General features: G+C 41.0%; 1 protein-coding gene and 1 pseudogene across 1 annotated transcript; both read left to right on the top strand.

Moving 5' to 3' along the window:
* Positions 1-97: 97 nt before the first annotated feature.
* Positions 98-15,090, top strand: PROZ (protein Z, vitamin K dependent plasma glycoprotein). The gene is made up of 8 exons (XM_016151928.2): positions 98-218; positions 5,408-5,571; positions 6,887-6,911; positions 7,489-7,602; positions 8,691-8,822; positions 9,180-9,265; positions 12,189-12,306; positions 13,149-15,090. The coding sequence occupies exons 1-8, from the start codon at positions 158-160 to the stop codon at positions 13,661-13,663; spliced, it is 1,215 nt and encodes a 404-aa protein (XP_016007414.2). The 5' UTR covers positions 98-157; the 3' UTR covers positions 13,664-15,090.
* LOC118609736 lies at positions 11,534-11,652 on the top strand (annotated as a pseudogene).
* Positions 15,091-15,186: the final 96 nt, after the last annotated feature.

The raw sequence follows: 15,186 nt of genomic DNA, 5'->3' as shown, positions 1-15,186 counted from the left end.
GGGGAGCACTTTTCTCATTTCCGTCTTCTGTCTCCTACTTGGCTACAGGTTTTAGGACTGGGAGTCATTTTAAGCAGTTCCTCCTGTGCTGTGAGCGTGGCCCAGGGTGGACTTTGGCCCCCGTGTTTGCGGACCTGTCCCTCGGCGGCCGGTCGGAATGGCAGGCTGCATCCAGCTGCTCCTGGTACTCCTGGTCCTGCACTGCACTGAGCCCTCAGGTAGGCAGCTGCTGTCTAACCACATCCCTCCCGACAGCGTGGGTCTGATACGAAGGGTGTTTCCTAGGCAGATAAGCCCCTGAGTGACCAGCATGATCTTAACTCAACCCTCTAAAGAGCCCTCCTGGTCTCTTTATCATTCACGACAAATATGTTGGAAATAATGGGGCCTCCCAAAAGCGATGCCGGAAGGAACTAGGAGTGTGAGAAGCTGAGCGGGTGGCTCAGTCTGTGGGGCCCAGACACGGGGCGGGGCACATCCCCACAGCCACTTCTCTGGGGGAGATAGAAGTTGTACCCCATCATCTCCATAGCTCTCCACCACCAGCTATAATGCAGGGAATCAAAACGGCCTGCTGCCCTGTGGCCCAAGGGTCCCCAGACCCCATGGCGACAGCATTTTTCCTTAAGACAGACCTAGAGAGGAAGCTCCCCGACTCTGCTCCAACATGTGGCAGCTGGAAGATTGAGAAAAGTTTGTGTTTTTACTTCCCTGTGACAGTCAGCTCAGAAAGTGAGAGCCCACTCATTGCTCTCCAGGAAAAAAGGCTCCAACGGCCACTTTGGCAAGTTAACTCGTTTGACTTTCCTGTTTTGAGGGAATTATGAGCCTCGTCACCGTTTTAAAATGTCTTCATTTCATATTTATCAAGACATTAAATATTATAAGTGGAGGCACTCTTGGTCTCAAGCCTTAGAAGCCTTGTCGTGTACCTGTCGTGGTCCTCCTTTACATTCCTTCCCATTCTGTCCCAAACTGGGGTCGTGTGTGTGCCTCCTCTGCTCTCCCAGCCTTATAAATGCAGCTGCATTTCCCGTGTAGCTTCAGCTGGATATGGAGTCAACCACCACCCCCACTCCTTAGCTACCTACCAGCACGCCCAGCCTAGTGCATTAGCCACTGAAACAGGGTGGGTCCAAGGTGAGATTGCTATGAGCTTAAAACACATTGTGAAGGTTACATGAAATAAGAATGTAAACTCAAATCAATAATTTTTAAAAGAGATGATATGTTGAAATAATATTTTGGATCTATTGGGTTAGATAAGCATATTATTAAAATTATTTTAAACTCTTTCGATGCTTTAAATGCGGTGCTGGGATACTTTAGCGAACCTGGGTCTTTCATCCATCCGCCTTGGGCAGCACTGTTCGGCACAGCCAAGTGTCCAACTGGCCCACTTGCACCTCACCATCCTTATCACCCTCACCCTCCACATAGCGAAGAGCTTGATTTGAAAAACACTAAGCTGGTCATATTCTTCTTTTGTTGAAAACCTTTAGAATAAAATCCGAAAGACTTGAAGTGTTGTGCCAATCAGAGTTAGATTTGTCTGTGATTAGAAGAGACCCACAAGTAACATTATAGTTTACGATGCTGTATACAACCTTACATAACCTTAAATTAATCACTATAGCTTAAACAAAATAGGGATTTGTGGAATTTTGGTATTAGAAGAGCTATGGATCGGATACACAGAAAAACCCTCCTGATAAAAACTGAAAGTAGACAAATCTTTTAAATGCATCACTAGGCTGGCACGAAGGGAAAAAATCAACAGAAGCCAAAAAAAAAACACACACACACACATTGTGAAAGGTGAGCATAAATCAGACTGTCACCCTTGGAACCGCACCACTCCAGATGGAGACCCCACACCAGCCCACCAGCCCAGTAGCCAGCCTTCGACTCTCCACACAGAGGAAGAAAAACAAATTCCCTGACTGGATATTGGCAGTGGGTAGAGGAAGAAAAACATCTCCCAAGAACCAGTGGCTACAGTTTGACCCAATGATCTGGAAACCCCAACAGTCTGGTGTCAGGTCCGCCTGAATGGGAAGCACCCACCTTGAGACAAGCGCAGATCCTCCCTGGAGAAACCCGCTTTCATTCTGGGCCCCAGAGAATTCCAGCCCCTAACGTTCTGAAGAAAAAGGGCCATTCATGGTCAAAGAAAAAATCCTCAAATTCACAAACAGGATAACCGCGAACCTGCAGGGTAAAGAATAGAATCGTACCTCAATGCTCAGACACAGAAAATGAAATAAAGGTTCAATACATTTGAAGAAACATGAGATAAAAATATGAGAAGGAATAATGCCTCCGATAAGGGCCTAATATCCAAAATATATATAGAATTCATACGACTCAATAACAACGACAAAAAAACGAGCCATCAAAAGATAGGCAGAAGACCTGAATAGATACTTCTCCCTAGAGGACATACAAATGGCCAACACATATTTGAAAAGATGCTCAACATCACTAGCTAGGAAATGCAAATCAAAGCCACAATGAGATACCATCTCTCACCTGTTAGAATAGCTATAATCAACAGGACAAGTAATAACAAATGCTGGAGAGGATGAGGAGGAAAAGGAACCCTCATACAATGCTGGGGGGACTGCAAATGGGTACAGCCACTACGGAAAACAGTATGGAGGGTCCTCAAAAAACTAAGAATCATTCTACCATATGATCCAGCAAATCCTCTCCTGGGTATTTAGCCCAAAGATTTGAAACCCTATATTCAAAAAGATATTTGCACACCGATGTTCATAGCAGCGTTACTCACAGTGACCAGGACATGGAAGCAACTGAAGTGTCCTATGACAGATGACTGGCTAAAGAAGCTGTGGTACATATATACAATGGAATATTACTCAGCCATAAGAAGAGATTAAATACTGCCATTTATGACAACATGGATGGACCCCGAGATAATCAGGCTAAGTGAAATAAGCCAGACAGAAAAAGTTGAAAATTGCATGATATCACTTATATGTGGGATATAAACCTAAAAGCAACAAATGAACAGGACAGACAGAGGCTCATGGACGTGGACAAAGAACTAGTGGTCACCAGAGGGGAGGTGGGAGGGAGGAGATAGCTGGGGGGGGGGGCGGAATTAAATAATTTCTTCAATTAAAAAATAAATAAAAAATAAATTTTAAAAAAATATATAAGAAGGAAATAAGAGACATTAAAATGCTCAAACACTTGTGAAAAATAATCATGTGGAACTTCTGAAATGGAAAACATATCAATTTAAAAGTTTTAATCAGTTAAATAAATAAATAAAAGGAGGGAGAAGAGAAAATTCTCTTTTACAACAGAAGTCTGATTAGTAAATTTGAAAAAAAAATGAGTTTAAATTCACTATTTTGCGATTATAATGGCAACAACTGATTCACAAAAAACAACCAAAGATGCCGAAATCATTTGGTTAAAGACACTCACAGTCCCAAAGTACCTCTCTTATGGTAGAGAAATATGTGTTACCATCTGTGCGGTGTTCTCCAAACTTCATGTTCACCCCAAACCTCAGAATATGACCTTATTTGGAAACAAGATCATTGCAGATGTAATAAGAAGAGATCATCCCCAATCAGGATGGGCCCTAAATCCAATGGCTGGTGTCCTTCTAAGGAAGCTCACCATTCTGTCCTCTCTGATATGAGCCTCATCCTCTTATTCAAGAATGTGCTTAGCTCTCCAGCCATCACCTGCAGCCATCACATCCAGACAGCAGGATGGAAAGAGAAACAAAGAAATGGCCATGCAAGTTTCTTAGGCAGCTAGAAATAGGGGGTTCTTGTTCTGTGCCATTGGACTATGGGGGACAGCCCCTCTTGAGCCTCCCTTCACCTATATGGTCCAGGTTTGTGATGCTGTTCCCTGCCTTCCTATCCAGAGCAGGCTTCTCCCTTGGCCTAAAATGCACTCCACTTCCCACCTTTCCCATCCTAAGCTAATTCTTTCTCACTCTTCAAATCTCAGTGGAAAAGCCCCTTTCTCAGGGATGCCCTCCCTGACCCTGCAGACTGTGGCATTCTGACAGTGGTTCTCCTGGTGGCCTATCTTGTCTTTGCAGCTCTCTGACTTTTCACATGTTCACACTGCACTGTTCGTAATCTCCATTCACTATGTGCATGATGATTTGTTGAATGCCTGTCCCCAGTGAGGTTCTAGCCCCATATAGGCCGGAACTGGTCTGTCTAGTTTTCTGCTGAATTCTCAGAACGTGGCCCACACTGGCCTGTGGAAGGTGCTCAGTAGATACCTGCTGGGTGAGTTAAGCCTACATTTCTAGCTTCGCAGCCCACCATACTTCCCCACTCCCTCTCCCTGCACCCAGGATTAAAGCCAAACTGGCTAATCACCACTTTCGCATGTTGCTTTGTGCAAAGCTGTCCTTACACATCCATTCAGTGGAGACAGCTGGGAAGCACCTGTTCAGCAGGGCTGCATCTCCAAGCCCCTCATAACCACGTTGCCATCATCCATGGAATGTGAATAGGGGTCCTACTTGCCACTCTCGGGCACATCTCTGAGACTTTCTCCACCTGCACGCTGGCTGCACATGGAGCCGCATGTAAGCAGCCACAGGGAAGAAGCCTGGGACCCAAATGTGGTTGTTGCGTGACCTACACCCAGCAGGAAGCAAAATTCTGTGTCTGAGCAGTTATGCATTGAGTCTATTTGTTACAATGCATTAGCCACACTAACTTTACACTCTTTGCTTTTGTCATAATATCCCTTCCTCTCCGGGAGCGAGTCCCATCAAAAGTCAATTCTCTTCTCAACACCTGTGTCAAAAGGCAGCAGTTCTCGTTCCTCCTTGCTCTGGGCACAATTTATCCCTTTGTTTTAAGTCTGTTAAACCTTTTAATGTGTGATATTATGACAGTTGTCCATCTGTCTGTCCAGGACAAAATCCTAAAACGTGAGGGTGGAGTTTGAGATTTCCATTTTTGTAATATCAAGCCTGCTACGCACCAGGTGCCAAATGCAGCCTAAACGAAAGAAGAAACGAATGAGCTGTTTCAAGTTAATGCTGACACCAGCCCAGTCATGGGGACTTGACGAGGTCCAGCCTCTCTGAACCCCAGGTCATCTCTCCACAAAATGTTAGCATCTGCCCCTACTTCATCAGGGTGTCCATTCATTCAACAAAGATGAAGAGTGCTTTCCCCGTGTGTGCAGATGAGGGTGGGCCCTGCAGACATGAGTATGAGCAGGCCCTTGAGGGCTGGATCTGGTGGGGACAGAAAAGGTGGCAGCCAGGCCCCTGGCAGACATCTGGTAGTCACAGCACCATGTGCCCTGCCCCCCAGGAAGCTGGTATTAAATTCTAGGGTAAGTCCATCCATGTTGATGGTATCTACATTCTTATCTTGCTCCGTAGTATTTCTTTCCCCCTCCAAAGCAAATGAAGTTCTGATACGATGGAAGCGTGCTGGCTCCTATCTTTTGGAAGAGCTCTTTGAGGGAAATTTGGAAAAAGAATGCTATGAAGAAATTTGTGTCTATGAAGAAGCAAGAGAAGTATTTGAAAATGACGTGACCACTGTATGTACCCTGCACCATGACCTTACACGCTTTCTGGTTATTCAAATTTCCACTCCCTTTAGAGAGCATAATTTCTTAAGAGACAGAGCTAAATAACCTGTTTACTTACCTGTGAGGTTAATTTAATCTTAACTTTATAGATGAGGAAACAGAGACAGAAAAGTAAAATAACTTTCCACATCTATTAAGTGAGGGACCCATACTCCTAAACTTTTTCTTCAAATTAAGCATATTGGCATATCAATTATTTACTCATCACAAATATCACTCAGCTTGTCATGACTCTGGCAAAACAATATTTTTAAGAGAGACCTCATTGTTTCAATATAACAAATTTTTAAGAAACAAAAATTTTCTGTAGGGAGCCTACATATTAAGAAAATTTCATAATTTGGATTATAGTAATCTATAATTTGGATTAAAAGTGACTACATGTATACTCTAAATGTAGGCAAACTATTCATACTTATAAGTTTATCAGAAGATAGAGAAGCAAGTCAAACTTGAGAGGCCGGATATTTGTGTGTAAATATTTTAGTATAGTAAAATATTTAATAAAGATTTTCTAGTTTTACATATAAAAGTAGCAATATTTAAAGTTGATTTTGAATATCAACTTGTTTCTTTAATATATTTAAAAATATTATTCGAATCATAGATTCTTAAATGTTCATATATAAGAGAATGCTTCTGAAATAGATAATCTTTTAATAAAACTAAGAGAAAGTCAAACTTCCTGGTGAAGAGAAATTGTATTCTTAATTTGTGCTTGTGACATCATTCAGGTTGTTACACGTCCAAGTATGATTGGGGAGATACAATTACATGTTTCCTTTCCAGGATTTAATTCTAAGTAATTCTCCTAATTTTAGATACCCCTACCCAAACTAACCTCCCACACACACATACACACTTCTAATTTTGTAATCATTGTTTAATTGGCATATTAAAAAAAAAAAGTGATGTAAGTTTTTTATGTATACATCATGCCCTCTGTAAAGTAAGGACATGAAGACTGTAACCCTGGAGGAGTAAAAGGTGACTTTGGAAGGCCATGGTCATGGTTTTGGTCCCATGCCGTAGACAATTATTTTTCCTTCCTTAAACAGGTTACAGTAAATACATACTGAATAGGATATGTTCCATATATAGTAAATATAACATTAAGTAAAGAATTTTACATTCTTTGTTTCAATCAGTATTTGCCTATTAAGTGGGTAAAATTAACACTTTCTTATGTTTAAGTCTACCTATAGGAGAAAATACAGAAAAACAAATAAGCTGCTTGCAACTTTTTTATGCTTTAATTTTACAGGACAAATTTTGGGAAAAGTATATGGGTAAGTGGTTTTCCTCACCCTTGTCCAGGATCATTTCCTCTTCTTTATCCTTGAGATGAGGCAAGGCATTCGACTCTAGACAGCCAGTTAATTCCAGATTTTAAACCTTAGACTTCTGGACCCCTGACCCAAGGGAAGAGGCTGGCACTTCCTCCGCAAGTAGGAAGAGAGGGGTGGGAATGTCCCTGCAGTCCCTCCAGGATCAGGGTGAAGCACCTGTGGGGCTGAGGTGGCAGAGGCTGGAGGGTTCCCCACCCTGAGTGGCCCTGAGGTATCCCTAGGCCCTGCACTAAAGGGTTAGAACTTTGTTAAATTAAGGAAAGTGACAGCTCCCTTAGGCTTGGTGGGGATGTTGGGCGTCCCTACAGGAGGAGTGCTGTTCATCCAGTGACAGTCATAGTGACGTCTCGGCAAGGAAAGAAGGAGGACTTTGAGGGCTGGTCAGAGCCCGGAGGACATATGTGGGGCGCCTGGCAGCCTACTTCAGCTTCCTGGTGTCCTGGGCAGTGGGGCCAGGGGATGCCAGGAGAGCCCAGATAATGCCACCTGCTCCAGAATTTCACACACTTCTCGGCAGGTGGCACCCCATGTATCTCCCAGCCCTGCCTCAACAACGGGTCGTGCCAAGACAACATCCGCACCTACACCTGCACCTGCTCCTCGGGCTATGAGGGCAGAGACTGCGCTTTTGGTGAGCCCCCACCAGCCCCCACCAGCCCCAACCTGCTCCAACCCGCCCCAACTACACAGAGATAGGCTGCCGGGGGTGAGCAAAAGGGTATCCGTGGAAACCCAGTTCTTATTCAATTCTCCACTGGAAATCACATTCTGTGAACAGCATTCCTGCCTCCCAAACACACCTTTCCACAGTTTCCATGGCTTAGAGTCCCCTCTTCTTCCTCCCAAACCCACCCCCACTGAAACCATTTACAATCTAGACAGGTATTACTGGAACCTGACTGATCCCAAGCAGGGGTGATGGGATCTGGAGGGTCAGTCTATAAGGGGGAGTCACACGCAGCCTGACTCAGAGATAGGCCTGGGTTCAAGACACTCCCTGCAGCTGAAATTTAGAGCTTCATGAACTAATATTCCTTAAATGCAAATAAATTAAATGCAAAATTTACTTATGAGGGTAGGGAGAACCCAAATTCCTATCAGTAAGGATCAGATACGTAAATAAATTCACTTAATCTTCTCAATGCAGTCAGTTTTCCTGGGGAAAATATTACTTCCAGCCCAATCTCTCTCTGAAATCCAGCTTTCTACTCCAACTGCCTCCTTGAGAGCCCTACATAATGTTTTGCAGACATCCCAAACTTAATATATGCCAAAGCAAGGTTTTAATCTGCACCCCACACATCCCTCCTGCCATCCCAGCTGCTCAACCATCCACATGGGGTCACACTAAACCCCTCCCATCCCACAACTCCACCTCGGAGAGCCATTTAAAGAGTACAGTTATTGTAGCGGAAGTGAAATATGATAAGTGCATACATACGGCTAGAAAAATAGAGATACCTTTGCAATATGTATGCAGATACTTACAAGACCAAATTACATTTTCTGAGGTCAAATACAAAGGTCGCCACTCACTGAACCTTTGATATCTCCATGCACGTTCCTGGATATGAAATGCTTATATGAGCAACTAAAAATTTGAAAAGAATGAGAATATTTGAACAGAAAAACCAGAACCCCGAGGCACAAGGAGATTCAAAAATGACTAATTATTTCCACGTTAGCATCGTTTGTCTTGCCCCCTTGCTTCCTCTTCAGCTAAAAATGAATGTCACCCATTGAGGACTGATGGTTGTCAACACTTTTGCCACCCGGGACAGGAATCCTACATGTGCAGCTGTGCTAAGGGGTATAAACTGGACCAGGACCACAAATCGTGCATCCCGCATGGTGAGTTCTCCATCAGATGAGAAATGAGAAAAGGTGGTCTCTCTCTTTCTTCAGTTCCCATCCACATGCCCCCCTCCTTCTCTATAATAGTGTTTGAAAGGTCATTTCTTCTATTTGTGATGAGGAGTCGTGGTCTTTGCCTCCACAGTGAAGCTTGCCTGGATCACAGGAGTATCTTAGCTAACCCACGAGCACCAAGAGCAAGTGATTTCGTTTCACTATGCTCTGTGCCTACATGAGCTATCTCAAAATAATGGGCATGAAGGAATCAGATTCAAGTAGTTGGAACCATGGATAAAACCCTATGTTTGACTTGAAAGGCACTGATTTTTCTTCTCATTGTTGCATCATATGAAGAGAAGTGTGCATGTGGAATCTTGAATTCTACATACATCATGATGCCCCCAAAAAGCAACTGGAATCTTCAAATTTTCCCATGGCAGGTAAGAGAAACATTTTATAAACATATTTTGATTTTTTGTTACAAATCTCACCGTATTTGTCATTCCATCTTTTTTGCCAACCAAATAGAAACATGATGACTAAGAGGAGTCATGGTTTAGATGAACTCTTTGCTAATTTCGACATCACACATGAAAGCACTTTCCAATGCTGAATTCACAACTTCATCTGTCTTCATTCTTTGCAAGCAATAAAAACATGTAGTTTTATTTGCAGCCACACAGGGCCTTTCTTATGGAGTTCAAACTATTCCCAATGTCATTTCTCTCAGAACATAAGTATCCTGAAGGTGCACTTGGGTGTTTGAGTTGACCCTAGGAAAGGCAGAAGGCCAGAGTTCAGGACACAGGCTTCACTCCCCAGCCACCTGGCTGGAACTCCTGCTCCATTATTGTGTGCAGGTAATTTCTCTTCTTCGGCATTAATTTTTATTTTTCGGTTTCCCCTCTTTTGGTTGGTTTTGAAGTTAAACATTCTATTTCTATTTAATGGTTACCCTTGACATTTAAAAAGTCACTTTTAACCTAATAACATAAAAAGTTAGTATTTTATACCCTGCTCCCTAAATTATTTCAAGCACCTCATGCTAGGCACATCTGCTATTTGACTAGCATTTAGTCTCTTCTTGCTTTTTTACTAATGTCACAAAGTAAGTATTATTATTTTTATTATTATTATGGTTTAAGCACCATTGTGGGTTTTAATTTACCTGTTTTCCATTTTCCTTTCATCTCAGGACTCTAATGAAGATCATCTTCTGCCTTAAGTACATATACCCTTTACAACAGCACTGTCAATAGAAATATAATATAAGCCACGTATGTAAATGAAATTTCCTATTAGTCAGATTAAATAAATTTTGATAATGTATTTTATATATCCCAATGTTTAAACACTATTATTTCAACATGTATTTAAAAATTGAGATATTTACATTTTTTTCTTCATTGCTAAATCTTTGACATCTGGGGGTTTTGTTGTTGCTGTTGTTTTATTTGGAACATATCTAGATTTGCTCAAATGCTCAATAACCACATGTGACTACCATATTGGGCAGCAGAGCTTAAGAAGTTTCTTTTATGAGGGGCTGTGTGTGTGCATAACACTTTTATTTCACCCTGATGCTTACAAGCCAGTTTAGTGGAGCAGAATCACTTGGCTGCTGCGTGGACAGATGATTGAATAGAGCTCAGTAACTATAGTGATAATCCAGATTTGAAAGGAAGCTGAGTGAAAGGAGATAAAGTGATGGAAAGGAAGGGACAAAACCAGAAATGGTCTAGTAATCAGCCAGTGAACTTTATAGTGTTGCCTTTCCTCCTTAAGCTTTCTAAGGCCCATTATTCATACTCACATTCTTATTATCATCTGCCCATCAGTGCACTAAGGCAAACTGCAAAATATGGGTGAGAGGAAGCTGATGAATGGATGACTGTGTGCAGTCAAGCCCTCATGAATGACAGTGGTGATCTAGTTCTGCCAAGTGCACCATCTTGTTTCCCTGTCCACTCAAGGGTATCTTAGTTGCCATTTTCACCTACAGAATTAGTGTTAGTACCAATGAGACTAAGAGCTATGACCTGAGAGATGAGCATTCTCTGTATACAAACCAAATGTGCTTGGCAGCACATTGATTAAGGCGATACTATTAGATTTTAACTCTGGTACAATAAACGGTGTTGAAGTTATTTAATGGAATTACTTAAATGGCCTAGCAGAGTTGAAAATTATTTTTAAAACTTGTTTCTTACATCCTAGATAAGAAATTGGCCCTGCGTTTCAATGAATTTTACAAGTGTAGGTGACAAAAGCTGAATACGCCATCTTCCCGCAAACTTGGTTTTACCCACCTATAAAAAGATAATGAGTTGTAGAGAGGATTAAAGCTAGTGTACCTGACTCATGTAGGTAGTCAATAAATGGCAACTATTATTAATAAACAAGATTTCCAAAAATGAGGCTACATTAAATTTAAAAAACTCTTTCATACTTTGCTTAGCATTTCTCATTTTATTAAGCTACTGAAAATTGCAATAATTAATATTTCTTGAGCCAGCACCTGTGCTATGTGGCTACATACTTTAGTTCACTTAATATTCAAATTAACCTCACATTTAATGTTTTATATCCCTGGTAATAGTCTTTGCTCTAAAATCTCCCTTGTCTGGCATTAGACAGTTATTGATTAGTGTTAGCATACATTGTTTTTCTCAAGATTCTATATTTTTATATTTAAAGTGTATGTTTTAGTCTATGGCCATGTTACTCTGAACAAGCCCAATCTCATCTGATCTCAGAAGCTAAGCAGGGTCAGGCCTGGTTAGCACTTGGATGGGAGACCACCTAAGAAGACCAGGAGCTATAGGCATAAAAAAAATAACAATAAGGGATTGTAAACTGATAAGGTCCTTGCAATCTGTGAGGTCAACCAAGGGTTGCCTCGCCTAAAAAAATTACTAATAAAAAAATTAAAGTTGTATGTTTTATAGGCAACTATATAGTTGGCTTTCAATTTTATCCAAACTGACAAATTCCTGCCTTTTAATTGGGGTATTCAGATCATCTTATATTTATTTAGTTAGGTTTATATCCATACTTTTGCTATTAGTTTTCTATTTTACCATTCGCTTTTTCCATTTTTCTTTTTATGCCTTTTATTGGATTACTTATATGTATTTTTATGATTCTATTTTACCTTCTTTGTTGGCTTATTAGCTGGCATTGTTTAGTGGCTGATTTAGAGTACAGTGTAGATCTTTGGCTTATCACAGGCTATTGTATCTTAAGCTGTTATCACAGTCCTTCACTGGCTGTCTTTGGAGCCCATGTTCTTAACCACTAGACTATATCGCCCCTAATTCCGCAAATTGCCACTAGCAATTTACTGTGTTTTGATTTTTTAAGGTGAAACTAACAAATTCCAAAGGAAAAGACTTTTGTGGTGGCGTTATAATACAGGAAAATTTTGTACTGACAACAGCAAAATGTTCACTGTTACACAGAAATATTAGCGTGAAAACAAGTAAGTATTTTAGCATTTATTTTTATAAGACCACATTGGGGAAAAAACTATCTTATGTAGAAATGAAAATTTAAAAATTAGAATTGTGTTTCTAATGTAATACATAACTAAATTTAGCTTCAATACTGAGATACTGATAAAATCAGAAAACATATATAAAATACCCAGAAAATATCTGGGCATATCAAGCAGGCAAATGCTAGCATTTATTATGAGGGAATCACAGCCAATAAAAAAAAAACTTAACACTGAAGTGGTATAGGAGACAGATAATTGGCTGAAAATTAGATGATATGGTTTCAGATCCCCCTCTGCTACCCAAGACCATTGCTATGATGTGGGGCTCACCACCCAACTCGTCTATGCCTAGTTCCTATTAGTGAAAATTGGGCAGTAATCTCTATCCTGTAGGGACATTGCAAAGATTCAATGATAATTTGTGAAAGTGCTATATGATGATTCTGAAGAACCTTGAGTATATTTTATTCTACAATCTTGAATATTTTTCAGTCAACAAAATGTTAGCCTGAAGAACTACTTCCGAATGGCCAAGTTTTAATTAATGTGAAGTTGATTTCTTCATACTTTTTTTACCATTTCACCAAAACCCCCAAAATAGATTTCAATTTCTTTTAAAGAGTATGAGGCGAGGCCATGAGAATTAGTTGAAATACTTCACTCTGAGTTCCCGTTCAATCCATAGATGAAAGGAGATCAGTGCAATTAGCCATGGCACGTTTTACCATACCTCGCCTCTGCCTTGACACATGGCTCACTGAGGAATTAATTAGTCTATTATCATCTTTGCAACCTTGAAAATCAGCTATTGTCCATTATTTCAGATTTTCACAGAACAAGCAAGGACCCACTGATGATTGAGGTAAAGAGAGTCCACGTGCACATGAGGTACGAGGAAGAGACGGGGGACAATGACATTTCCCTATTGGAGCTGGTGCTGCCCATCCAATGCCCGGATATGGGGCTCCCCATCTGTATGCCTGAGAGGGACTTCATGGAGCGCATCCTCATGCCAGGGACAGGGGGATTCCTCATTGGTTGGACATTCAACGGCTCTGAGCTGGGCAACATGTTGATGCAGATGCCAGTCACACACATGGACAGCAAAGAGTGTGGCAGAGACTTTAACGTGACAGTCACAACAAGGACATACTGTGAGAGGGGAGCAGCAGCTGGAGCAGTGCAGTGGGCGGAAGGCAGTGTAGTTGCCAGAAAACACAAAGGCACTTGGTTCTTGACGGGGATTCTGTGCTCGGCACTCACAGAACAGTATAGACGTGCATTTCTTCTCACCAAGGTCTCAAGATATTCACTCTGGTTTAGACAAATCATGAAGTGACTAAACCCAGCTAACTAGAAAGAATAAAATATGTGGCAGGACTCCAAATTTTAACTGCAAGCATGGAGATAAATTGAAATTTCACAGCAAAATGGCTGTGACAGTCAGAACCCACTTGGTCTATAAACTGTTGGTTATCACTTATGAGATCATTAGTGTTGTGACAGTTCTTTCCTTGGGACTTTTTATCTAAACAGAGACCTTAACAGAATGGGAGATATATTAAATAATAAAAACACATTGCTCAGTCATAAAAGCCATTTCTTAAAACCCTCAACTTATCCAGGTCTAATGCTTTCTGATGCTATCGAGTCAATAAACTAGCTTAATCTAACAACATACAATGAGTGTATGTCTTTAGGATGGAAGCTTCTAAGAACTGCTAGTTATAGACGAAAGTGGCCTCATAGTTGTGCCAGGTTCACTGATTGCCATTGTGAAAGGACTGCGCAGTGTTAGAAGCAGCAATTAGGAGAGAGTCAGCATGGGAAAGAAAATAATATTGAGAGGAATACCATATAGAGACAGTTGTAAAGGATCAGGAAACACAAGAGGTTGAAAGACAGAAAATGAGGCCTTTAAACAGAGCTGTGTGCCCAGAGAGGTTCTTCCCGTGGAGGGAAAACTCACACAGGTTCCGGGAAGCCACTAGATCAGAGCCAACTCTGCTACTGAACCAGCTAGCTGACTCTCAGTTGTTGCACACTCTTGTGGCATTCCCTGGGCTCTAAATTGGATAAGAATAGCATCTACCAAACAGAGCTGAGTTAGAAACTGCAACAGTGTTGAATTACAGTGATTATCTATTATCATCATGAAGACTGCAACTTCAACACAGTAAAGAGAGAACTCAAGGGCAACCCCAAACAGTGCTTCCCTGCAGACCAGAACTCCATGTGGGGGTATGAGTTTGTGCTGAAATGAAAAGTGAGAGCGAATGGATAAAAATGTTTAAGTTAATCTCTTAACCCTTACTTAAGGAAGTAGCAAAACTGCTCCTCAACTAAGTGCATATGTTTCCAATCCCCCAGTTTCCTTGAATGAAATAAAAAAGCTTCTACAGGCTAACTGCTCTGCAGACCTGCAGATGGGGTGGAGAGAGGGCAGTTCTTTCTCCAGAAGCACATGCAAGGATGATAGTGGTCTGCCAGAGCCTCATTATACAGAGTTGTCGAAGAGAAGATTTTTTTAAGGGATTAAAAAAGTGAGTCAATTTAAACACTCTTTTGACTAAAATACAGAGAGTTTAAATACAATCCAGATTTTTAAGTTTAACAGTTCTTAAACACATTAAGTATCTTTCATTTCTAATATTATTCTTTAACCTCGGAATTAAACTTTTTTTTTTTTATTATTTTGCCAATCTGCAGATGTGCTGGCCACCCATTTCTCTGAAAGGACCTTGGCAAAGATAAATATGTTAATCTAAATGCAAACTAATAGTGAGGGCAGTGGAGGAACAAGAATGAAATTTAAAGTTGTAGCAAAATTTGATATCCCAAAAGATATAATAAAGAATATGC

Source organism: Rousettus aegyptiacus, unplaced genomic scaffold, assembly GCF_014176215.1.
Source record: "Rousettus aegyptiacus isolate mRouAeg1 unplaced genomic scaffold, mRouAeg1.p scaffold_m13_p_11, whole genome shotgun sequence".
In the NCBI taxonomy this organism is placed as follows: Eukaryota; Metazoa; Chordata; class Mammalia; order Chiroptera; family Pteropodidae; genus Rousettus; species Rousettus aegyptiacus.
This window is presented reverse-complemented; position numbering and strand designations above follow the sequence as displayed.

Bases quoted from the DNA above. Each gene is read 5' to 3' on its own strand.
- PROZ (XM_016151928.2), top strand. From the start codon at position 158: ATGGCAGGCTGCATCCAGCTGCTCCTGGTACTCCTGGTCCTGCACTGC. The intron at 5,572-6,886 runs GTATGTACCCTG...TTAATTTTACAG, and splicing joins TTGAAAATGACGTGACCACT to GACAAATTTTGGGAAAAGTA. The intron at 9,266-12,188 runs GTAAGAGAAACA...TGATTTTTTAAG, and splicing joins TTCAAATTTTCCCATGGCAG to GTGAAACTAACAAATTCCAA.